At 39.1% G+C, this 27,327-nt stretch overlaps 1 protein-coding gene across 1 annotated transcript; it reads right to left on the reverse strand.

Annotated features, from left to right (window-relative positions):
• Window positions 1-298: 298 nt before the first annotated feature.
• LOC306888491 (mothers against decapentaplegic homolog 6-like) lies at window positions 299-26,232 on the reverse strand. The gene is made up of 4 exons (XM_079446827.1): window positions 25,315-26,232; window positions 22,533-22,589; window positions 21,225-21,302; window positions 299-978 (listed from the first exon to the last, which is right to left on the reverse strand). Exons 1-4 carry the CDS (start codon window positions 26,102-26,104, stop codon window positions 437-439), a joined length of 1,467 nt encoding a protein of 488 aa, XP_079302953.1. The 5' UTR covers window positions 26,105-26,232; the 3' UTR covers window positions 299-436.
• Between the last annotated feature and the right edge of the window lie 1,095 nt (window positions 26,233-27,327).

Below are 27,327 nucleotides of genomic sequence, written 5' to 3' on the forward strand. Positions count from 1 at the left end.
TTTATGGGTGAAAAAAGGGTAAGTGAGAGACAGAAAGCACAGAAATATTATGCGAATACTTTATTATCAATGTGTGAATGGTGTTAGCTTTTCATCTGGATATTAATAGTATATGAAAACTATACACCAAAACCAGGCTCTTCCTATTTTTGCTGTATAATTTTTCAAATTGGTATTGAAAGATTCTTTATCTTTATAGATATTTATATATATAATATATAAGCCAAAGTGCATTTCCCGTTTTTTTCCTCTTGTCCATGTACACATTGCACCATACATAAATAATTGCATCGTAAAAATGACTCCAGTATTTACAAGTATAATATATATTTCTTATAATATATAAAACTTTATATTAAATCTAAGTAGATGATATTTGGGATAGTCTGTGGAGTCCAAAAGTCTCTCAACACAATTGAGTCCATGTGTGTATGTGTTATCTGTGGTTGTTGAGGAGGATCTCGAGCCAGCACGGGCAGGAAGTGATGAACTGACGAGAGTAACAAGGGCCCCAGCCTTTCGCAAAGCTGATGCGCACACTGTTTGGGTCATATGGTCCGTCTAGCAGCTTGGACTCGGCCCCCTGCCTGAGCATGGATGAGCGTTCGTAGTCGAACACTTTGATGGAGTAGCCGGGCATCACCTTGCGCACCACCAAACTACGGCTCCCCGGTACGTCCAGGGTAGGTGAGTTGACGAAGATGGGGTGCTGGCTGCGGTTGTAGGCCCAGACTCCATCTGGCTCTTTGCTGAGGAGCAAGCCGTAGCCGATCTTGCCGCGCGTCCGCTGCACGGTGCTGCTGCGCTGGTCCAGGCTCAGCTGGCCGAGGCAGAAGCCCGTGCCTTGAGGTAGGTCATAGAAAATGCTGACGGCGGGCTGGTACACCGTGTAGAGGCGGCCCACCCGTGTCCGATGCTCCCAGTACGCCACGTTACACCAGTGACTCTGCTTGGGGGCATCAGGTGACAGACTGGCATCTGAAACAAGAAAAGTGAACGGGTCTGTTAGTAAGTTTGCAAATAAAATACAATGCAAACAAAATGAAAACATTTGCTGGCCAGATTTAGATTTGCTGGAGTTGAATGCTGCACTGTCATGTGCTGCCTCAAGAGGGCGCTACTTCAAAACTTAATTCATTAGTTATTTATTGTATACTGAATGCAAAACCACAGCTGAAGGTGGGAAATAGTAAAAAAAAAAATATGACCCCAAAACTAATAAAAATATTATATGACATTAAAAAAATACTTCAGTTGAAGCTTTAATGCTCCAAAAAACATGCATACCTGCGATGCACACATTATACAGAACAACCAAACACCCTTTAAATCAGCTCATTTAATTAACTTTCATGGCTTGGGAGTCTGTCCGCTGACTTCCATTTGGTGCCAAACCCTGAGTGACTTACAGCTCCCTCAATACATGTCTATCTCAGCCACACACACTCTTAAACGTTTCCAAGTATAATGCGCCATGCATTGTGTGCATTTCTGCCCGCTCTTTCTTGATCCGGGGAGAAAGTATTAGAGGAAGCTTTTCTTCATATAGCAACAGTTCGCCGTGACCAAGGTTTTTATGCTCCAAACAGGATTTGTGAACTATATTTCCTGTCTTCTGAAGCCATACAATTTAGTGAGTGGGATTTTGGCAAACGTAAAAATAGGATTTTTCGGTTTCGGCCAAAAATTGTTTTGAATCATTAATCATTAGTAATCGTTACTGCAATAATGCATTTTGACCGTCAGAATTTACTTCATGCAGACAATGTGGATAAGCTACAATGGGTAAACTTCACTGTGACCAAAAAAGCTAGATCTTATAGCAGCAAGTCAAATTTGTTCGGCTGAAAAATTGAGATGTGGTGCATTGCTAAAAAACTTTAGTACAACTGGTTCATTACCTGTGAACTTGACAACCTGAATAGAATAACGAGAATTTGGCAACTAGCCCAATTTAATTACTGAAACCTTAAATATTATTTACAGTTTTTGGTTAAATTAAAAGTTTATTTTCGGTTTTGGTGTTAATTCAGTACATCACTAGCCAAACTTTAAGACATTATTGACTCAACAATAACATGAAACATCAATAGCATCACTCATCAATAACGTGATGTTTTTTGTTCTTGTATTTATGGAGACCAAACAGTGCCATATTTAAAGGAGTCATCGGATGCCCATTTTCCACAAGTTTATATGATTCTTTAGGGTCTTAATGAAAAGTCTATAACATAATTTGGTTAAGATTTCTCAATGGTAGTGTAAAACAACACCCTTTTTACCTTCAACCCGTTTTTTGCATGTTGCTTTAAATGCTAATGAGCTTTGCTGACCCCGCCCCTCTCTTCTGTGTGGTGACCAGCCGTGCTCTAAAAGACTGTTTACTTTAGCCACAAAATTTGCTAACTAGCATGTTATTAGGAATAGCGATTGCAAAGATTTATAAAAAACCTCTTATACTCACTTCTGCTGTAAGTGAAGCTGGATCATGAATGATTCTCACGAACATAAACGCATTTAGGTAGATTGAGGGTACATTCCCTTCACAAACAAAAGTAATCCACTGCGTCTTCAGCGGCTCAGATGTCGGGAGTAAATGACGACTGCTATGTTCTTTATTACATCAAAAAATAAAGCACCTCAATCACTTAGGAGCCATTCTTGTCTACATCTGCTCCGGTGTCGAAAAAATGGCGGACTGTTGACAGCTCACTCAGGGTGGGTCTAAGGTAAAACGCTAGTGTCAATCAACAATCGTGGGAGCGGCCTTCATCTGTGTGGCGTCACACAGACAAGAAGCTGAGAATGGCCTGATTTGAAAAAGGGGATATTATTTTTAGGGATTAAATAAAAATCACTGGGTGGATTTTTATCATTATAGGATAGATGTGCACAAACACACTGCCAACACACATTTATGTTCAATCAACATGTAAAAATAAATTTAGTATCCGTTGACTCCTTTAATTTGACAGCCTAAATAAGTACAAAATGACTCAAATTTTGGTATGTTCCTCAAACAGAGCAATTGCATGGCTTTTGAAGATTTGGAATATAGTTTAAAAGTCCTGTAGGGTCAATATGAACCTATTTGGTTATTGTATAGAATATATGCGCAAAAAGATTCTTCAAAAGTCTAATTTCGTATTCTGTGTTTATCAGATTGAAGATGAATAAATATTGATAGAATTTGCCATTTTGGATGAGCTATCCTCAACCAGTGCCAAGATAGAAAATCAACACAAACACACAAACTCATGAACACAAAATACATGGAAAATAAACACCTCAAACAAATTCGAAATAAATTCATTATAGGATAATTACTGCCCATTCAAGCACAACTGTTTGGATATATGGAATCAGAACCGATTTTAAACACACTTCTCTTTACTGAAATGGCCCCTTGCGCTGGGCCCCTGCATGTTAACATTACAGAATTCCTTACATCCTCTTGCAAGGTGTTTTTTCTGCCCGAATGGTCTAATGAAACCATTGCGCTGGCCATTTTCATCCAAAATCAGTTCATGGAGAATGGTGTGAATAAATCATAATAATCATGCAGATCTTGTCTTGCAGATTATTCTCTATGTTAAGCCAGTGGCTCTGTGTTAGGTTCATGGAAAGGATACAGGAAGACATGCTTCCAGCAATGCCGCCTAATGAGGGCTGAATTTGGACTTATACCTAAATGAAAACAAAAAATGAAACAATGCAGCAGGAAGTTTCACATGGCCATCTAACATAGAAGTGCTGTGATATGATTAATGCCCCCTGTTTTAAAGTGAGCCAGAGGGAGAAAGACACAGAAAGCGGGTGGTTGAGTCTGCGCTGCCAGTTCTGTGGGTTTAAACAGAGGTGCAAAGATTAAAGGTTAATAATCTATTTAATGTTTAGCTTGGGAGCGAACAATGCTCAGACCAGAGACCGGCCCTTTTCCTGAGGGTGTTGTGCATGTGTGTTCATATGTTTTAAGTATATTAGAGCTGAAGAGAATATCAGCCAATGTTTGTGTTTGACAGAGGAGTGTGTTTTGGCTGTTCTCGCCTGAGCGGTGCCGTGTGAGTGTGTGTCAGTGAGAAAGGAGACGGGGAAGGAAGAGAACTAATCGGGCAAACTCATTAGAATCTTAACTCAAATCCAGCCAGTGCCATCTCTTTGTTTTGCAGATTTACTCTTCCTTTACACTCCCTGCTGAAAAATCCAGTCTAAGATTGGAACATGGTAGAAGCTTTCTAGTTGGTCAAAGCTGATAGACCATCCTGGACCAGCAACAAATCGCCTACCAGTGTTCAAACCATTTTAAGATGTTCAAGCTGTATTTTGGAATATGGTAACTTGTCCACCAGCTGGCAACCACGTTGCAAAACATTGATCATTGTTAAACATTGATAAATTGATCAGTAATTCTTCTTTATTAGGTTCATTTTACAGTAAGAAAGTTCTAAACATTGTGAAAACCCATAAAACAAGACATTAAGACTTTACTCAGCCTTATTCAACTGGACTTTAAAAAAAAAAATTTATTTATAATTTATTTTTATTTAAAACTAAACTTATTTCCAAGTTGTTGTTTTTTTAACGATACTGGCCAATTTTAGCTTACATTTACCTATATTATATATTGCATTTCTTTTGTTATATATAAATTATAACATATAACATTATATAAATTACTACATATAAATATGTATATATTTTTTACTGAAGAAAACATAAACCATCTAAACCTAATTAAAACACTTACAATGTATATATTACATTTTATACATTACATTGAGTTTTTTTTACCCCAATGGCAAATATACTTGTTTTAACTTAATATTAACTTAATACACTTAAATTTATATATAGCTTTTTCATGCAATGCATTAATATATATAATTAAATGTATGTATATAAAGTAATTAAGTAGGTTTAGATATTTAACAATACAGATTGTGTCAAAGCACTTAACAGTATCAAATTGGAGGATAGAGTGTCAGTAATGTATAATAATAAGATTAAACACTCAATTTTCAGTTAAAGGCATTTCATTATTCAATTCAGTGATGTCATTGTCTAGCTCTGTTTAGTTTAAATAGTATCTGTGAAATCAAATTGACGATAATCGCTAGAAATTAAGTGTGCAATAACAACGAATTGAGTGCAAATGATAAGTTTTATTAAAATTATTAAATGGATCCTGACTTATTGGGACAATAAAGCCCTCCCTACACCTACCCTAACCCTATCCAATACATTATTTTCAACTTTTCAATAATTTTTCTTAGTTTTTATTGAACATAAGTGATATGAGATGTGAAAAGGGACAAGAACGAGTTCAGCAGAAGGCGAATTCAAACTCGGGTAGATTGCGTTAAAAAGTCTGCATTACACATTTTACCACTTACGCCACTGGAGCTATTCTTTGATAGCCTTCTTCTGTAATATTGTCTAGCCCAACCACATGTTGGTGGGTGGAGTTTGTGTAAATAGCCTCTGCCAACAAGGCGGGCTATTTGCACTTAGTGTAAATAGACACTCCGAAAAAGATAATATATAAAAAGATGCACACTGTAATAAAACTACTCAAGCTACTATAATAAACTGAGTTTTCCTTGCTAAATATTCATATTGCACAGTCTGTCATCTCTGCATTATCCTGCGCTTCAACTGGCCATTTATCTGCACACTTCAACTCAAGAAACAAATTAAGCCCTTGACAGAACATTAAATGACTGCACCGCATAGCAGTGTGTTTGTGTGTGCGTGCATGTGTTCAGGTAGGGGCTGGAAAATGCACATCAGCAAGCGCACAACAAGCAGGATACAGAGTTCCTGTCTCCCCCTTCCCTGGAGGCCTCACTCATGAGTCGGTGAAGAGCCTCTGACAAGCCGCCAGAGCTGGAAATACAGTCTTAGTCAGACCAGGGAAGACAGACAGACGGACGGCACCGCGGCTCTAATCGCAGCCAATGATGGTACTTTAGTATAATAAACCTCATTTAGGCTATCAACTGCAGAGAGTAGGTTTTAGTTCAAAGGCGGTGGACATCTAAACTCGTGTACCTTAATGACTCAGCAACAGTTTAGTTAACAACACTTAAGCGCTGTGGGCCCATCACTTTGAGTACAGATAATAACGGCAGACTAAGTGCTAACTAAAGTGCTAATGCCTCAGAATTCTTCAGTTTTTCGATGCACCCGGACGCACTTCATGAGGGGTGAAAGACAAAAGCTGGGAACAATTACGCTTTTCTGCGTTCATTTAACCCCAGCACCTTTTAACAGCTCGGTTTACCCATTAGAAAGGTAGAGTATGTTATTATTGTTATTATATTCTCAAAGTTGTCTCCGCCGGTGTCAATCTCCTCGGAGACACGTGTACGCTGTCAGAGGCTCTGAGGGGACAGCGACGTCTGACCCCTTCCCAAGCTCAGCCAGAATGACTGAAAAACACAAAAATTCACAAACATGCTGTTGTATGCTGTAAACTACAGGGTTAAAAACAATCAGTTTAAAAGTATCATTCTGTGCACAGCCCACAGGTGCAAAATTGGTCAAAAACGCAACAGTTGCTTGAGGAGAAGATTATATTAGAGTAGTAAATCACTCAAAGAAAAGCAAACATGGCCAGCTGAGATCAAACAACGCCGAGGGCCTTGTTGACTTACAAAGTAAGAGCTTAAGGAGGCCGTGAGTCTAAAGGTTACTTTGTCAGAAGGCTAAAGTCTTTTATTTAGTCCCTATTTTGTTTTCAGACAAATACCAGCCCCTTTTACAAATCTTGACATGAACAAAACACGAACACATGCTCAGCTAGACAGCCACAAAGGTATTTCCTTTGAAATTCAGAGCTTGAACACAATGCTCTGGTGGACGTGCTACTCGATCAGTAAGGTAAACATGCAATTCACAGTCCGTTCCCAGGCCAGACGGTCACATTCACATCAAAGGAAAAAACAGTTTATGTTGGACTGGGTGGAATTGTGATATATACAGTGTGTGGCTATCAGTGGGCAGGACCGGTTTACATTATTTACACGTGCAATGAAGAAACGTGGAGTAATGAGAAAAATACAGAGTGGGATGTGCCCCAGACAAGTCAAGACAAGGAATAATGTGTTATTAAGGGGTGTTGTTAAGCACAATTGTGTGGTTGTTTATGGTTATCAAGCAACAGTGTAAAGATTTAACTGATGTGCAGTCACAGTTGTGTGTATATTAACTATTTTACAATGTAATGAATTTACTCATTACCTGAGTGGTTGAAGAATACGCTACAGCGCTCATTAAAAGATGTGCATTTATTGCTTGGACGGAGCAAGAGCACCTAAAATGCATGTGTAGATTCAGTCAAATGATAAAGTCTACCCTCTTCAATTTAATGCTGTTGAACTGAATTTATGGAGCAAACTATTTGCTATAACATTAACAGCACGCTGGCTGAAATACAAGCACTCGGTTCTGTCAGTCAAAAAAAGTGTTACTATAACAAGCACTGCGTATTTTCTATGAGAATCATCATTGGCTGGTAGAAAGACAAAAATAGGTTACATAAAAGTTTTTACCTAAAAATAAAGAGAAGGTAAAGGTGTGAATAATTAAATTTTTAGACATTGTCAGTGATTTCGCCAATGAAAATAAAGCCCTAGGAGAACTGTTGTGCTTCTTTGATCAACACACAGCGGTGTTTGAATTCACGTTTTTAAACGAATCAAGTGAGTCAATGATTCAGTGAGCCATTCATAAAGACAGTCACTTGCTTCGTTTTTGAATGAATCAGCCATTTGAACGAATCGACTGAATGAATAATTGAATGACTAACTTAAGACAGAGATTTGCCACCACCTACTGGCGCATTTAGTTTTATATTTAGAGTATCGTTTCTTTTTTAAAATAATTTAATATTTCACTATTTATTTGTATTTTTTGTATGTTGAATTAAAACATTTCTTTCTAAAGCTACTTTTTGGTCTATTCAGTGTTTTTTTTTATTAACAACACTAAGTTAACTATTATCTTTATTAATAACTTTATCTTAAATCAGCACATGATGTGCATTTTAATTAATTAATCTCATTAATTTGAGATTAATTTAATTAATCGGCACATTATGTAATTCAATTTTTTTTACATGATCACTTGACAGCCCTATTTAAAACATAAAAAATACCCCTCCCAGTGCTCTGACCCCCCTGATGGTCACTGTGCAATTCACACCCTGGTTAAACTATATTGCAGGTTCTTAGTGAAGAAGAAATAAAGCGTGTTAAACTGTTTCATGTATTTGCACCATTGTGTTTAGGCAGGGCATTATAACCAAAGACAACAGGAATGGTAGAAAATGAATTATGCATGAAAAAATGTGGTCCATACATGGATCATATTGTGTTTCAAACAATGTCTTGTGTTACATTTTCGCAGATGCACAGGAGCGAGACTTCATGTGAGGTGGAATGACTACAAGAAAAAGACAGAAAAAGATATTTGGAGGATCTGCTCACACACACACACACACCCTTCCACACCACACCAAAAAAATTCATTTGGGGTGAGTTGGAGGAAATTAACTCTAAGTACACAAAAGGGGGTTGATTTCAATGGCGATACTATGTGATTATCCACTAATGCTTTTAAAAGCACCATGCAGGGAGGCAAGAAAAGAACCGCCTCGGGGTAAACACACTTCCATAGAGCTCTGGGCAGATCCAGAGCGAGAGAAAGATCGAGAGGAAAAACAGCAGCTTGTCATCTCTTCCCACCAAACTACATGCCCACATCCCTGTCTTTTTCATCCCCTCTAATCCAGGGAATTCTGAAAAGATGAACTCATTCCTCTCCAGCACTCCTGCCAGACCCTTTAACCAGAGAGGGAAAGAGAGGGAGAGAGAGAGACACTGTTGCTTTGGAAATAATGTGATCCTAACATTCATGGCAGCGAAGCTTTCTTGAATTGAACTGAACTGAGAGTGAGCAAGAGAGAGAGATGGAGAGGGAGAGGGAGGGAATGGAGGGGGAGTCTGAGTCTCTTATCCTGTGCCAAGGATTAGATTCCCTCCAGCTATTAGACTGTACCACTGTGCTGACAGGCGGAGGGGGAGAAAGACAGAGAGTGTTTATGTGAGCAGGAGAAACAGAACGAGAGAGCACAGTGAAGTTTATGGTGGACAGAATTCATCTTTTGACGCCACTCTTGACAGGCCTGGGCATTCTTCTTCTCACTGGGGTCAGAGAGGGAAGCTGGAATTACGGTTGCCTGGACTGGGGGAAAGAGTGAAACATAACAAACAATGCAGCCGTACTTCCCTCCCTCCGGCCTCTCTTTGGTACAGCTCTGACTTTTTAGACAACTATCACTACAGGGCGACTTACAACACACTAACGGGCCACATTTAGGCTGGCGTCTGTACTATCTCTGCCATCAAAGACTGCTTTATCAGCCAGACGCACTAACTGGGGTGGCACTCTCACACAGATGGGTTTCTTTCTCTTTGACCCACTCTCCTTTTCTTCCTTTCACGTCATTAATTTTAGAGTTTTTACAGTTTTCTCAGGCTCCTTGTTACCATTGCTGCGCTGTTAAAAGTGGCAAAACAACATATCTAAGGCGGCAGAAGTAAAAGCAATGGAATCGTGCTGAGAGAATAACTCTCTATTCCATTTCTGAGAGAGGATTAAAGATACCAGGAAAACAAAATGACAGTTTTCTGGCTGCTTTAAATCATCTATATGCTAGTGTTAATTTCGCTTTTGGCAGAGATCATATTTAAAATACACTCTTTTTTCATTCAGGGAAACAGAACAAAATCTGTCATAGGTTGCAACACTCAGCTCCAAAAAAATCTAATTCACAGCCTGAATTTACAGAGTGCACGCAGATTGCATTGCAAATGGCAAGCGTGCATTTTAATCCTTTCACTATGGGTCTATAGTGTTAATGACGACTTGGTCAAATGTGTGTAAGGTTCACACCTCAGACCCATATAAAGCACAGCTTAGCTAGTCAGATTCTCTGACGGCCGCTGCTGCTCTGCCTCTCTGGATTCCTTAACACTCACTAGTGTTGACATTTCAACACATGGGCCATCTGAGCCCAGAGCAACAAATGAACGAGTATGCGGTCTTCCCAGGTTAGATCGCTCGGCCTCTGCTGTGATTTCCACGGCAGAGTCAAACGGTGCGAAGACCCACAGATCTGTGTACTGATCTCCACGGGTGAGACTTAGCCAGAAGGACTGGGGGATCCAAAACGAATTCCTTTACCATGAGAACAGACGGGGCAGTGTGAAGGACAAACTCCCAGAAATACAGACCATCTACTGCTCGCTCGCAACCTCACACTGCTTCTGCTTCTATATGGGAGTGTGGGATAGATTATTGGTTCGTGTTTGAGTGTGAATGTTTAGCGCTTTCAAGTTGCAAAAAGCAGATTAAAGGTGACTGCATAGTATTTAAGTAGCCATGAAAATATCCATTATTTACGCCACAAAGATCTGATGAACTCTGAAACCCTTTCACTAGGTACTTATCTGTCATTTAGTCAACACTTTTATCCAAAGCTAATTACAGTACATTCATTATGGGGACATTCCAAAATCTTGCAGTTAAAATCCCTGAAAAATAATTACCACCCTGTTAAAAACAACTCAATAATATGGATTCCTCTGCCTATATTTTCTGCCTATATTTTCATCAACAACATAAAATAAAATATAAAAATAAATATCTCTTAAATGTGCATGTGTGTTTATGTAAAACTATATTTTTATAATTGTTAATTGCATAACAATTCATTTATATTTCATATAAATTTGTACTTATATATTGTGTGACAGAAAAAAACAACAGCATTTTTCATTAAATCTAATGTAAAACTAATTACAGCAATTTAGTTATTTGTGCATTTTTTTATTTTTAGTTTTTATTATTATTATTATTATTTATTTTTTGCATAGCAATAGCAATTAAATAGCCAATCACAATTTTGCAGAAAAACACCGGCATTCAGTTATTTATCATTTTCAACCTATTGTAACTGATGTTGCCAAGACTATTACAAATCAGTCTCACAAATTTGAAGACATTTAAAACAGCAGAATTCACAATAAAAACAACCAAATGAGTAGTTTGCAAGACATAAAAACACACATGCTTGATCAATGAACATAAAACATTACTGAAAACACAGTGGAGATCCAATAGGGCAAATGATAGTCCCGTTAATTTTTGCAAAAGCTCTCTTTCACTGGTTCCAGTGCCATCCTTATTGTTTTTCAAGGAATAAAGATACAAAAAATACAAATCATCTATTATTCAAGTGATTATGATCTGTTAAGTGTAACTTATCAGAAATCCAGACTTTGATCACCGCAAATATTGCTGTCATAAAAGATATTAGCCTTACATTAATGGGAAATGGGCTCTGGCAGCTGAATGTTACACAAGCAGGTACGGTTTCAGAGCAGGGAGCCAGGCCAGCGGTTGAGACAGTTCTTGAGCTCAGGTTAATTTAAGGCGAAAGCTTTGTATTTGGATACAGCTCATCTGCAAGGTGATGGACACATACTCAGCTCAGATGATGATGTGCTATTGATCGGCCCAATGGATCATAAACACTCAAGTGAATGCATCCTGACAGTCATGCCGTCTTCGCCTTCTGTTTCAGTCACAAAAGCTTGAAGTCACACAAGTGCTGGGTAGCTACACAGCTGCTTTCTAAAACAAAGCTAATTGTTTATGTTCCCCCATTAAAAATGCACAAGCGAGCACTTCTAATACTTTGTGAGGTATCAAATCTGTCAACATGGACGAAGAGGCAGTTTCATGCTCTAGGGCTTGGCGATATATAGAGCAATGTTAAATTAACAGGTTTTAATTTTACTTCCCTGAAGATATTAAGAGTTTTATAAATACTAAATAAGTAGGCTAAATATTGGTGTTTATCACTGTGTTGTTTCATAAGTGCATATAAATAAAATTTGAATGATTTACAGTCATTCTTGACTGTTATTTTTATTAGACAAACAATTTTTTTTATTATGATTTACATTATATATTTTCATTCTACTTCATAACAGTGTCTGTTAAGAACAACCACAAAAATATCGATTAATGTATCAAATATCATCTAAATGAAAATCATTAAGATATAATTGTCTATGTAAAACAAACTTATTCAGTTCTAGAAGGCTTACTTTAGAACAGCTTGTTAGGTAAGAAAAAGACAAAAAGCAAGACAGACAAAGACACAGAAAGACTGAAATAGCCAAGCACCAATGACATAGCCTTGAGGCACACCGGTAGCATATACTTTAATAGACACTCCCCCCCCCAGACATGTTTACCTCAAAATACCACTAAAATCCATGAATTACCCCACAATAAGCAGAAGCGAATAGGCTTGTTTGCTGCGGGTTTTCCAAGTCCTCAATAAGGGCCACTGAGGTATGGCATGAACTCCCCATTGAGGGCTATAATTGCATTTAGAAAGAGAGACCAAACTCTGGACACAGAGCAAATATGTCCAGTTAGTGCAGATCAACTTAGTTTTCCTCTTGCTCTCCAGTGCTCACAAATCCCGTTTTGTGTCTCTGAGGGAGTCTTTTATTCCACGCTTAGATTCACCAACAGGGCAAACTAAAACAGGTACAGTGTGCTTCGTCATACCACTAATCACATCAGAGAATGTGCTGCGGCTAAGTGAGTGAAAGAGTGAGTGATTGCAGTTTGATCGCCAGGCCTGTCTCTCTTGCTATATCTCTATCTCTCTTTTCTTATCTGTTTTGCAGTCATTAGTGTGAAGATCAAGGACTCCAAAATGTTAAGAAAAATAGACGGCTTCTTCTTTAGTCACTAGAATAAGTTGACTATTTTGCAATACCTGGGTACTACTTGGTGAAATATTTTGTAAGAGTGTAACAGTCAAAAGTTAATTGTATGTCAATCTGCCAATGGTAAAACATTTTTGCAGTATTTTTTTTATTAAAAAAAAATAATCGTTATACACATTATATATATATATATATATATGTCCATACTGTATATATATTTATTGATTTTATACAGACACACACACATACATATACACACATACATATATATATATATATTGTTAACAAGTTAATTCCAGGTAGGAGGCATTGAACTCAATCTCTTGACTTCTTTGATAGTATAATAGAAGTCCCCCTTTGTGAGCTCAGCTCCCTCTGACAGACATGTGTATCCTGCTCGGTTAGTCTGAATAATATTTCCATAATTTTGAGCAGCAAACACAAGGGGGGAAAAACAACTCTCCTCACAGAGTTCTGGAAAAATCCGAAAATATGCCAGTGCCAATATGATTTAGCCTGACAAGTGTGCACTGCCTTCAACCCTTTTGATTGTAGCACCCGTTTCTAAAACAAGAGAACATCATCACTGCTTGGCCAAACTTGTGGAAAGAAAGAAAAAAAGAAAGTAAGAAACAGAAAAACAAAACTGAGAAATTACACATTAAAAAGTTTTTAAAAAATGCTTAGTGTCAAATATATCCAGTGTGAGAATAACATTGCGTCATAAAATTACTCACACCTAGAAGAAGTACACACAACTGAAATGAATTCACCTGAAAATCACAAAGAAAGAATGACGGTGAGTAAATTTGAGTGAACTAAACTAGAGTGAACTAGTGCTGCATTACGCCGCACACATTGTGTCCGTTTCTCCATGCACGCTCTGTGTCTCTCTCTTAATGAAGGTTAACGTGAGGATGTCGGACTCCATGGGCCCCTGCAGTTAATCCACACAGTGCATTCTGCAGGCCAGAGGAATGCGTTGGCTCTCCCAGTTTTAAAAATACTGACTGCCATAGGTCCCTGCACAACTGTCAATGTTCCTCTGGGGAGGAAGGGGGGAAAACATTCTTCACTTTATTTTAGCTAGGCAATCAAACCGCAGGTCTAAATCACCGCTTGTACATCCCAGTGCCAGGCACAGGAATTTATTATTACTGTGGATCCTAAACTGGTCTGAAAACAAAACCAGCTTTTGCATCTACTACTGCCACCTTTTTGCTGGCTACCCTCTGGGCGCAGGCCAGCTGAGACCGAAAGCAAAAGCTTTTACGGTGACGGTCACTGAACGGAGTATTGTTCCCCCTTCCACAGCCTTGAGAGGAGGCTCGCTAAAACACTAAACTAACAGTTGGACATTCCATACATTTTTAATGGCATGGCTGCCTCTTTATTTGTTTCCCTAACCCCGTGGCCCGGACTGAATGAATGGCTCTATTGGAGGAGGCAGGCAGGCGCAGCGGCATGCAGGGTGGAGGGAGAGGAGAGATGGGCTGCCCCAGCCTTCCCAGAGCGCATTGCAAGACTCGATCTCTCACTCATTACTGGGTGGGGGTGGGCTCAGTGAGGAAATGATTACCTGTACGAATGGTCCACAATTTTACACAAACTCTTTTCTCCTTTGAAATGGACAAACACATTGGTTGTCACATATACTAGATGATAAATAAGCATGCTTTATGTCACAGTTGTATTTTAGTGTAAAATAAAATAAAATAAAATGTTAAATACTGCGACTGCATTCTGATGCTTTCTGTCAATGTGTAGGTTTATATTCAGATTAGACTAAAATAATATGCCTGGATGAAATTGATGTCACATTCACTTACTAGAAAGAGCTCTTATCATACTGCCAATAGTGACTCAAATAGCCATTCTTGATATTGATTTTGTGAAATACGTGACTGATATCACAACAATACAGCAAATACAGTCTTTGGAGAAATAAAATCCCTGCTTTTCCAAAATGCTTCACATCTTGAAATATTTACTGTGGTCAGCCTGACCATAAACAAATATGCATATCTTTTTCTCAATCTGTTGTGAGATACAATAGAGGTGGGCGGCTAATTCAGCTGTCCGCAATTGGCTGATGAGCATTTGTTTGCCTTGTTTACGTGTGTTATGCAAGGGGAAGAGGAAGTCGGTCATTCGAGACAGGAACACATGCTCAAGGAGAGCTGTATGGTATAGTCATGACAGCATGGTACTGCCTGTTTTATATTTACATGCTGTGCATCTCGCCGTCAAAATGAAAAAAAAATAAATAAATACTAGAATCAAACGAATGCCACACAGACACATGTAGTCTCACGCACATATACAAATGCACATCCCAACCCATCACCTCCAGGTCGCTGGGCTTCTCTTCAACATTCCTCAGCTTCCCCCTGTCGTCAAAGGGGTAGTTGAGCAGCCCCTGCGCTACAAAACCCAGGCAAGCTTTTTAAAACAGGATGTTTGGCTGAGGCCTCCTTCCCCTCAAATAAACAATCCGCAGAACCTGATTTTCTGGAGGCAGGGTGGAAGTACTCCAGTCACATTATTTCCACATCCCGTATCCTGGAGCACTTGGGGCCCTGGGGGAGTGTGGGCAGGCTCTGGGGCTGCGGTGGAAACCTGAGGCCCCGTGCCAGGCAACAGGAATAAAGGAGAGGGAGAAAAAAAGATAAAAGCAGGGAAAGAGCGAGAGAGGGAGAGATACTGAGGTGAGGGAATATGAGGGGGGAGGGCAAAAGGGTGGCCCCCGCACTGTCCACCCCAATGTGGCTCATTTTTCACTGGCATAGTAACACCGTTACAGTGGCAGGGCAGTGTGTGCGTGTGTGGGACTGTTCTGTCTTTCTGTAATATGGACTGGCATGGGTTTTTAGGAAAGAGAGTGGAAAAGGATAGCTCAAATTGAAACCGTCCCAATGCAGATCTGTTTAGACTCTTAAAGTTACATAACTCATTATTTGTAGTTCTGCTGTAAATTACGTAATGCAGCTCATGTCACTCCCATGATCCTAGTATACCTCAGCGATGGAAAAAATACAGTGTACTTGAAGTCTTCGCATTGCGTACATAATATCAAATGTCTATGATCTTTCTCACGATCACTGGTTTAAGGAAAAAGTTTATTAAAAACGTAACATTTTGTCATCATTTATTCACCCTCATTTCATGAACGTGTTGGGAAGTTTGAATCAATGTTATTTTAGTATTATTAATATAGTTATGAATTTTTTGAATTATCTTTTATTTTTTCATTTTAGTTTCATTTTTAGTAATTCATTTAGGTGAATCATTTTTTATTATTTTTAAAAAATATTTCTAAAGTTTGTTGATTGACTGATTGATTGATTATATTCCTTTTTTTATTTTTTTTACTTTTTTCAGTTAGTTGCTAAGGCAGCATTTGTAATTTTGGTTTAGATTAAGTTTAAGTAATGACAACAGTGGTTTGTATATGCAGAATTGCAAATAAAATTTGAGAATGCAAGATTGCCTTACATGTTAAACTGTTACACAGAGTAATGGTTTCGCTTCGGAAGACTTGGAATATAGAGCATCATTTTTTGGGAATTTTTCTGGTATTTCCATGATGCTTTTTTGGAGCTTGACAGTACTTGGTCATGATCTCAATGTATAGAAAAGATCAGCAAAAACAGCAATCAGCAATTTCTCCTTTGGTTTGTTCTTCTAAATCATACAGGTTTGGAACAACAAGATGACAGAACTATTATGAAAGATTTAAGCATTGACAACGAAAAGAATTTGAAACTCACTCTAGATATTTTCAAGCGTCTGTGAGCCAGCTAATAAATTGAGGGGAAGACATCACATGCCTTTTTAAGGCTTTTCAGAATCTATGGACGCAATCAAATCAATGGTAATCAGCACGCCGTCACATGCTTCGATTACTTTGTTTAATTGTTGGGCGTCCAGATGCCCTTTTCATGCACTGCAGAAATGAGGTCAAATCAGACCTAGACAAACTGGCATGTGTGTAATGCTGCCAGTTTATCACATAAAAACACGTCTGTTTGTGATTTTCTGATAGGGAGAGTATGTGACTGTGCTTGTGTCAGACTATTAATCAAAACAAAACACGCTGGCCTGTAAGACAGCAGTTTTCTGAAAACAAAGACAAGAAGTTGTACTATCAATACTGTGATCAACCAGTGGCTCCTTGTGAAAGCAATGCTACCTGTTTAGATCAGCTCGGATTCAGCACCTCTCATACTTCATGACACATACCCTTTTTCCACTGAAATTGTGCAGATCGGTAGATCTCTGAATCTGCCCACATTGCCGTTGATCTTAGAAATCAGTAATAACTGAATCTGTTTCTACATGACCAACTCACAAACCAATATAGCACATTGTAATGTTTGTTTATTAACTGTTTAAATATATAAATATTTCATATTTAAATATATATACAAATAATTAAAATGATTTCAAATGGGGAAAAATAAATATCTTGGAATTAGTCCAATGAATGAGCATTGTGCCACATATTCAGACAATAATGGGATCAATCTAGTTTTTCACCATTAAATTTTGCGTTTTTATGCACTTGGAGATATTATCCCACACCCTGGCTTCTGATGTTACCTGTTTATTGTTTAAAATCACCAGATCTAATGGGCAAAGCAGAGCCAGAAAGGATCCAGATTGGACACTAACACCACCACTAACACTCTGTTGATGGAAAAGAGGCTTTGGTTTACAGACACAATGCTGATCAGTTTGGTAAAGTCCAGTAGAGTTGAATGAGACTGTCATTGCTTTCCATTTTTAAGACATACAGTACCGATAGGCTGGCTGTGGTCTACTCCCCAAAAACAGAGAGGGCAGTGTAAACATCACAAAGCACCAGGAGTGAACCCAGAGTAAAATTACAGATCACCAATCCATTCCTCTATACCTGACTGAGCCTTTCCTCCTCCTCAGGCCAAAACAGTACTCGATGAACCTACCCCACAGCCATCCAACCGCCTTTCCTACATTCTCAAGGAAAAATAAACACAACATACAAAACACAATGGCACAACAGGGCTCCTCAGTGGGACGTGGGGTCTCTCTCATAGTGATGACACAACTACAGTAAGTTCTCACTGTGATTGTGACGTCTTAAAGTAAGAATGCACACGCGTGAAAACACATTGGATTTGCTTCCTTTTGCACATATGGTGACAAATTCCAGGGAGATTATTAGGGTGCATCTCTCAGCTGTAGCACATCTATGGCTGGTCTGAGAATGATTTGTAAACAGCCACTGGTTTTTCGGCCCTGCCGGCCTTCCACTTCTGTCAGATCCCTCATCATAGAGATTAATAATCACTGGAAAAACAATTCTACTGCTCTGCAGCAGGGATGTGCGTCATTCAGAATCCAATTGAGAGCTTTAAATTCCAATTCACTTGCTGAATTACTAGCAAATATGATGCAGAACTGCACTCGAAAATTAAAGTAGAATTTAGTAGAATAAAGAATAAAAGTACAATAATATATAGATAGATTGAAATTACACCCCATGAACCATGACAAAATTATACCCACCCTCACGATCATGCTGGCATTCTCAGTGAGCATCAGAGGATGAGGAGACCACCTCCCAATACAGGGGCTTGCGAACCACAAAGATCACAAAAACCCCAATACAGAGAGGAAACACGAACTCACATGCATGCAGTTATACAGGAAGCAATGAGATCTACTTCAAAGAACATAATTCTGATCTCCACACGGCCACAACAAGGAGTGAGGAAACAGGTGGGCTGAATTACAACCCAGTCACAGCTACAGAATGTGACTGGAACCACACACGCGCACACACATTTTTACAGACACACATGTAGCACATCATGACCACATGTTTCGACGGCCATGCTTTGAAAACATAGCGAACACTTAATCAATAGCTGTGCGTTGACACAGTGTAGACATAAACTGACAAACACAGTTGCTTTTAAATGAGAAAATGCGGCTGAATTGCCGAACTATAGACATCCAGATACAAGCAACACAAACAGAGAGAGATGTACCCAAACACAGGAGCGCAGACATCTCAGACACCAACACAAACACACAGAAATGCAAATATTCACACGGATTCCAGGACGTGCAAAAAAACCAGTTGTGCACAAACAGGCAAAAATACTAAATACGTGCAGAAAGGCTTACAGAATCTCAATGAAGGTTTGAGCTGAAAATCCTAATGCAGTGTGCTTCAAACAAACTCACTGAGGCAGCAAGACATCAAAGATCTATTACATAAATAGCCTCAGATCTCAAGCATCCACAGACTGTCTATCAAACCAAGACGCCAAATTCTCTGAAATCTCGCCCTTGGGCGGCAGGGAGTTTTCATCAGACTCGTTGAGATGTGTTCTGTTGCTATTGTCAAACAGAGTGGATGAGTGTTAAGAGCAGGAGTTACACTTGCCCAGGGGGCTGCAATCTGCTCCCCCCTCCCACCTTTGGCCCCCCCGGCCTCACTTTCTAGAGCTTTACTAGTTCCTGCATGTGGGTGGGGTGGGATAAGGGACTCAGAGTGGGTGGATGGCCATAGATATGAACATTTTTAGATTTTAGATCCATTTCCTTTCTTTCTTGCTGTACAGGTAGCATAAAGGAAAGGGATGAAATTCCATAGGTGACCCTCTACAAATCTCCATACCTTATATTTAGTGATTTGGAGAGGGTCACCTATGGATTTGTAACAATTTCAGCTACAGACATTCTTTGGAGAGTTGTCAATTCATTGCTTTGCACTAAATTATTATAAGCTGTAGTGAAAAAAACCCTGTATGTGATGCATTTTGAATGCTTCACTAGCAAGATTGCCTTGTACGGAGACTTTGTATAGAAATAAATGTAAATATTAAAACACTTTTTTAACTCTACAAGTTAATTTATTATGTACAGTATGAAAAATTAATATTAATTTCCAAAAAATACATTTAGAAGTGTTACTACATTTTTTAAATGAGTGTTAGATGATGGCAAAAGAAATAGTTTTAAATTTTACAACTAAATTTAGCCACCACAATATAAAAAAATGAATATTCTCCAAAGATTACAGCTAACAGTGTTACAATTTTTTTTAAGTGATCTAAATTTAAAAATAGGGGAAATGAGCATGCACGTTTAAATATTAAATATCGCCAATATTCATAAAATGTATTAAAAAATAGATAAATTGTCCGATAACCAATATGGTACCATATGCATGCTATATTTGTTCTTTTTAAGTCAGTATATGACAATAATAAACATATCTAGTTAAAAACGCTCCTGCATGCAGGCTAAAAAGAACCGATTATGAACCTACAAGCAAGTCATAGCTCACACGAACCCAATCCAGAGAAAAAAATATCAGCAAGCATTTGAAACATCATTTGTTTGCACAAGGAGTGTCGCCAGCCTGTGAAGTGGTGGTGACAGGGTGCATGAAGCCGCAAGCTCAGGTAGCTCCTTCTGGGAAAGGGGGTGGATTGAACCGCTCTCTTTGAATGCTATTTCTAGCGCTGCAAAACAAGGCCTTAGCCTTTCTGTCTCTGCGGCCATGATCCTAAGCATGCACGGTGTGGTTCCAGTTTTATGAGAGAAGCATGTTGATTTCATTCCATAAGAGGGGAGTGTTTCATCTCAAACTATGACACAAGAGTGTTTCTCCTCTTTTCTCTCAGTGTGGCCCTTTCACAGCAATGGAAAAAAGCGTACTCCGGTCAAGATAGAGTCATAAAGGCTGATATGTGTGCGTGTTCCATTACGCGTCGTTGTGTGCAGAGCGTATAACGTGGCTCGGTGTGCTTGAGTGTGTGTGTGTCCCTGCGAGCTTGGATCTTATTACAGTTTGATCCCACTCAAATATTTCTGAAAGAAAACAGAGGAGGGGAGGCAGGCTCTATGGCCAGCCAACACGGCCCACTGAACCTCTGCTGGGCTCACAATGAGAGCTTTATCTCCACCACACTCTCTCCACTCCTAATGGCCTTTAATGAGGAGGAGCAAAGCACAACATAAAAAACAAATTACCTGCAAAGTTTGCTCATTTATTCAAACACACTCCAAGGGAACCCACAGAACTTAGGACAGCGGAAGGTATGCCTTGCTGTTTTCTTTGCATTTTAGACATTTACTGAGCACTTAACCCCTTCCTGGCTCTTAAAACGGCCCTGCTCACTGCTTTCCCTTTCAAAAGGGGAAAAAAGTAAATGTCTGGTGCAAGGTCACCATCATAGGCACGTAGCCTTTGTCTGAAAAAAGATGCTACCACATGAGCTCTCCGGGACTGGAAAAAACAGCAACAAGTCTAACAATGGTATCACAGGCCATGCTGACACGAAGACTCCAAACAAACCGAATTAAAACAGAGCAACTCGACAATTTAGAGCAGATATATTTTAAACTCACCTGAGAATTCCCCTTGGGTGACGTTAGGCGAGCTGGCAGCCTCTGTTTCAGTGTAAGACAGTGTGGAATCTGACAGATCTGAGGAGATAAAGGATGTCATCTGGTTAGAGTTTGTTAGTTAGAAATGTCATTTTTGATCCATTTTTTATTTGATGATACAACTAGGAATGTTAAAAACACAGTGAATAAAAAGCAACATGCCATAGTTTTCTATTATATAAATATCTACATTACCCTTCAAACGTTTGGGGTCAGAAAGATTTTTAATACTTTTATTAATTTTATTAATTTACAGTGTTACAAAAGATTTCTATTTCAAATGAATGCTACTCTTCTGATTCATTAAAAAATTCTGAAAAAAAGAAATGTCATGGTTTCCACATAAATCTTAATTTTCAAATGTTTCCAAAGCACCATATCAGAAAATTACAATGATTTCTGAAGGATCATATGAGACTGCAGACCGGAGTGTTGGCTGCTGAAAATTCACCTTTGCCATCAAAGGATGGAATAAACATTTTATATACATTAAAACAGAAAAAGGTTATTTTAAATTGTTATACTATTTATAATATTACTTTTAATCACATAAATGCAGCCTTGATGAGCATAAGAGACTTTTTTCTAAATAAATCTTACCGACCCCAAACGTTAATGTCTGTTCATACAATTATTTTTTTTTACATAGAAGCATGTTAACCAATATATTTTGCTTGCTGTCAAGAATTGTGAAATCTCATTGGTACTGGTGCTGTATCAACAGTTGATATATGTTGATATTGAGCCAATCCTAGCAACAAATAAATGAGTTATCAGGCTAAGCTGCAAACCACCAAAGCATCAGTTCCAGATGGTACCACCTCCTGTCAACAGTGTGCCCGATGTTGAGCTATGGTACCGAGAGGATATCCCAGCCCAGTGCCAGGCCCCAGCAACCCTCACAACAGACAGGGCCGAGACCAGATTGGCATGCTGAAAATGGGCCCGCCGGATACTGGCTGCAGCCTCCACTGGCTCTCAGTTGGTCACTGTGCCTAATTGCCACCATTAAAATTCTTCACGTTGTTCTACTTTTTGCTTCCCCTTTGGCTCTCCGTAAAGCCAGGGATTCAACCAGTGGGTGATAACTGATGGCACTGACTTATTTTGGCCAGTTTATTTTGTTACACAAATTATTTTATTAAATTTATCAGTAAATGATCTCACATCAACTGCTCCCACAGAATGTGCATATACATGATCATTTACAACGACATCTTAAATAAATACATATTTAATCAGCAATTAGAGTGTGTATGTGAAACTTACCCAATGGCTTGTGTTCTTCGCTGGGGGAAAGTCTTGAGTATGGAGGAGGAGGTGACTCTAAAATATAACAGCAGTATGATTACACTTGGAACAGAAAAACAAAGGACAATTATACATATATATATATATATATATATATATATATATATATATATATATTATTTAATTTGGATAGACTAGGTTGGGTCTGTGGCTCACAAAAAGAGCAATATATTAATGACAAAACAGTGTAGATGATATGTACATTCTTGTCTGCAGCACTATAGAAAATGTATGTATACTGTAGGTCCATATGCTATCTGTATACACAAAACGGCACAGAAAGCACCCGATTTCTGCAAAATTCAAATGCCTGCCATTTACAAAGTTCCACACATTTCCTTTCTTGCATATTCAGTTGTTTAATATTTTTACTGATTTCATACTGCTTTGAGGTATCAACGAGAGCGTACTACTCTTAGTTCTGGTTAACACATTTTTCCATGTTTAACACCACGAGTTACATTTAAAAAAAAAAATCTGCAGATTCCATCTTGATCTGGTTATTTGCTATAGGCTACAGGTAGGTGCTGCATGTTACCTCAAAATGCATGAACTTATCTTTTAATAGCAGTTTAGTTTAATACTTTATATAAAATTATTTTCTATTGAGTTTCTGTAAACTAACAACACCAAATACCATTTTAAAAAATAGGGGATTAAAACAACACATTGAATTAAAAAGAAAACACAACTATTTAATTGTAATTTTTCTGAGGCAATTTTTTTCTGAAGCTGAAGAAATCTCAAAGCGGTTTTATAGATGATTCACCATTTAATGGCAAGGACACCAGTGATGGACTAATACAAAAACAACATATATATATAAGCCCGTATAATTAGGTTTTTCGCATTTTAAACGCGCAAAGACTCGCCTAGAAACAAAAGAAAGCATTAAAAGTTCGAAGACACAAATGAAAAAAGTCTCTGGACAAGTAGCCTAATGACCTCGCCTTTTGGTCGTCGGGGGAAAAAAATAAAAAGCATAATGTGGACTGTCTCTTTAAGAGTGGCGGCAGTAATTGCCAGGATCCTAAACTCAGTCACTTAGATACACAGCGAGTCAGTCTGGCGCCAGTTGTATGCAAACTGTATATTACCGCCACTCCTTCACCTAAATAGCATGAGGGGTCCTCCTTAAGAAAAAAAGTGACTTTTAAAGCTCAGCTTGAAACTGATATCATTTCAAAGCGATAAGTCTTCGCAAAAAGGTGTTTTGTCCAAAGTTAATACTGTCATCTTAATCTATAGCTACAACAAAGCAAAATAAATTTATTTAACGCTAAACATTCATAAACAAACCCATTAGTAAAATAAAGTTTCATTGTAAGCCCTTGCTAAATACACTGAAATGTTTGGCCAAACACTGTTTTATGTGATTAAATGCGCTTACAGACATGGGGCACCGTCTGAACAATATGATTTCTCTATTTAACGTCGTCTGTGAAAATTAACCTTGAAAAAACCCGTCAAAACCATTGATGGAGTTTGAAGATTGAGAGGGCTCTGTTGTTCAATCGCATGAAAGAAATACCATCTTCATGGGGACACGCATGAGCGCCTGTGAGCTATGTGTGTCTCTACAGAGAACAGAGGGGACAGAGAGGGGCTGCTGTCTCCCTCAAGCGTCTCTGCTCTGAGAAACTCCAATAAAACGCTGAGCAAAGAGTATAATTGTCAGTTTGAAGCCTTTGATTAAAGCTTATCTCTTAATATGCGAGGATTTATTATGGGAAAACTGATGTATAGCTTGCCAAGTGCCTCAGGTTGCCAGTGTCCTCCACACGGGTTTGTCAATCTATATGAATGCTAGGAATTCTAATCGTTACATTAGTCCATCAATCTGTGGGATTTTAAAGCATGTGAAGAGCGGGTTAGTTGTTTGAGACTAAACATATCACAATAACATCTGAATTTTTAACCAATATTGGTCATTGTGAGCTTTGTGAGAGGAAAGTAGCCAGCGGATGGCTATATTATAATAATGACTTGACTAAGAAAATATCGGAATGAAAACGTACTTGCGTTCCTTAAATTGCTTGGACTTGGATTTTAGATATTTAAGGCCACACAGCACATGAGATCAGACTTTAATTAAATTTTCTAAATCAAATAAAAATGGCTGTCTCATTTGAGAGGCAATCATTTGGAGAATACATAACCCATGTACCAGCAGATAGCCTAATTAATAAACTAAGCAGTAGCCTAATTTAATCAAGGTCACACATAGCCCACTGTCTATCAGTTCGGAAACCTGCATGAAATACATTTTAAAAACGGCGTACATTTTATATGCAATTATTATGCTTGTATTTTACCTCTAGTTTCCTGGATACAATGCAACTGTTATGCAAAATTATGAAGTAGCAGAAAATAAAAACAGGACAGTACAGGGCTGCTACATTGTGGACAATGTGCAAATTGCTACTTTTTAAGTCACTGCTGTCATTACTTAATAAGCTATTTAAAGCATCGAAACGTAATTGCTTACATTTTACTATCGGCATTTATTTTCACACTGAATAGCAAGTCGAAATTCTTCTTTGTTATTGCACTCATTTTATCAATGGCATTCTGTAGTATATGAATCACTGTAACAACAAAGCTTCAATGCATCTGTTGGGGGAACCCTGAGGAAAGCCCTTTGGCATAACAGCAGGTTGAAAGCGAAGCCTAATAATGAGAAAATCTAGTCAGTTCAGGTTTTAGACATAGCTACCCGTCAATGAGATCCCTCGCTTACCTGGCCCACAGAGTCGGCTATAATGATATGGATTGCAGCACACTACCGGACCGTCCTGAGCTCCGAAGCTCTTGCACTCACAGAGCGCTTTAAGCTGGGCCGTGTGCTGCAGGTCTGACCACCGGTAAAGCTTACAGATGAGCAGCTGTGGAGGAGCCATGTGGCCGCCTAACCGCAGCTCGGTCCGCGATACCATCACACAGTCGCTCGGCATTCCTCCTTTGGACTCCACGGCTTCCAACAAAGTATCCAAGGTTTTCTCCTTTAGCCTTTTTAATAGCGAATAGGTGGCGGTCTTGAGCTCCTGCTCCATAACGGAGCGAGGTTTCGTCTCCTGGCTCTCAAGAGGACCGGGGGGGTCCCGAGAAGAACCAATGTTCCTCAGCACGAACTGGCACGAGCCTGGCTCCGGGCTTCTAGACCCAGAATGATGGTCCCGATCTTTAAATAAACAGCAAGTGACTGTTCTACAATCGCTGTCCCGCACAGACCGAGGGCTTCCCACCGTACACACCGTACCCCCATCTTGGTCCAAGACGCCCCCTGAGGTGCCACCACCGCTGCTCGCAGTGGGATTCCTCGCACACACTTCCCCATAGTCCACGCCAGGCGACCCGCTCGGGGTCATCGCTCTGAACTCCGTCTTGGGAATTTTCTCTGGGTTGGAGCCAAGCAGATCGTCTCGAGACCCCTCGCCGCTTTTGCCATATCCATCGCCCCCCTCTTTATCTGGAATCAAACGGCTTCTCCAGAGTCGCCGCAAAAGACCTGAGCGTTTCGTCCTGAACATACGACAACTTGAAACTCTAGATGAGTTATTTACGTTCAGATCTTAGCGATTTGAAACTATTTCTGAGCTCGTGCAACATTAATGTTGGCCGAATGCCGTGCAGCGCGTGCACAGCCGAGCACCGTATATTGGTGGCAAAACCACAACATTAGTTTTGAAGGCACAATGTTATATTGCATTAAAAAACGGAGAACATCAAACACCGGCAAGGCTACACAGGAACGCATTCATTTTAGAAGAACGCTGTCAAGTAGCCTACATGTGAACAATGTTTGGAAAGTGGAGCTACAGTGCAATGCTTTTTAGATTTTAAATGCACTACGGGTTTTAACTAAACCGAAGACATTTGTTGTCAAAATCCCACGCGAAAAGATACACTAGTCACGCTCTCAAATGTTTTCGGACTTTGAAACACGTTCAAATCCACTCTTCAACAGCGGGTCTGGTGACATGAATGAAGCTGCTCCTCGGCGAATTAAATCCACAGACAATTCCTCGCAGAATTCACCATTCCGGTTGTCTTCCACTATTCCAGCGCACTCTTTTTTGCGATCCAAAAATATCCTTGTGCGTGCGCCGGGGCCAGAAAAAGAACAATCCTTGGACTTATAGTGTGCTCCTGGTTCCGTGTTCAGACCTGGTCAAACTGCAACCCAGATCTCTCTCTCTTTCCCCGTTTCTCTCCCTTTTTCCTTTTTTTCTCTCCTCCTGTCACACACACATACGCACACACACAGGGCCCCCGAGGAGAGCGATGGAGCCATTGGCTGACTACCATCATGTGCTAGTCTAGACACTTTGGCGGCTCTGAGCTGCACTGATTGTTGCGCAAACAAGGTTTCAAGTTTCTTAACTCTTAAAGGCGTAACATCCATCTATTTCTTTTCTCATCATATATCCTAACTAAGATGATTGTTTATTCGAAGCAGAGGAAGAACTGCGAGTAAATTAGTACAAATGTAAAAATCCAAGAATTATTTAACAAACATTTCCAAGATGATGTCAGTGCAACTTTACTGCGTTAATTTTATTCCAGAGTTTAACGGGGTTTGCATGTATAAACAACGTTTATACCTTTCGTTTCTTTTCTTTTTTTTAAACAAAAGATAACCTAATAATTTATTTGCATAAGAACTTTGAACAGCCTTTAACTGCACTGCATAATATAACAAACCACTGAAAGTCTTTAAAGGTGCACTCAGAAAGCTTTTATTTATATTTAG

This window comes from Barbus barbus (assembly GCF_936440315.1).
Source record: "Barbus barbus genome assembly, chromosome: 22".
NCBI lineage: Eukaryota > Metazoa > Chordata > Actinopteri > Cypriniformes > Cyprinidae > Barbus > Barbus barbus.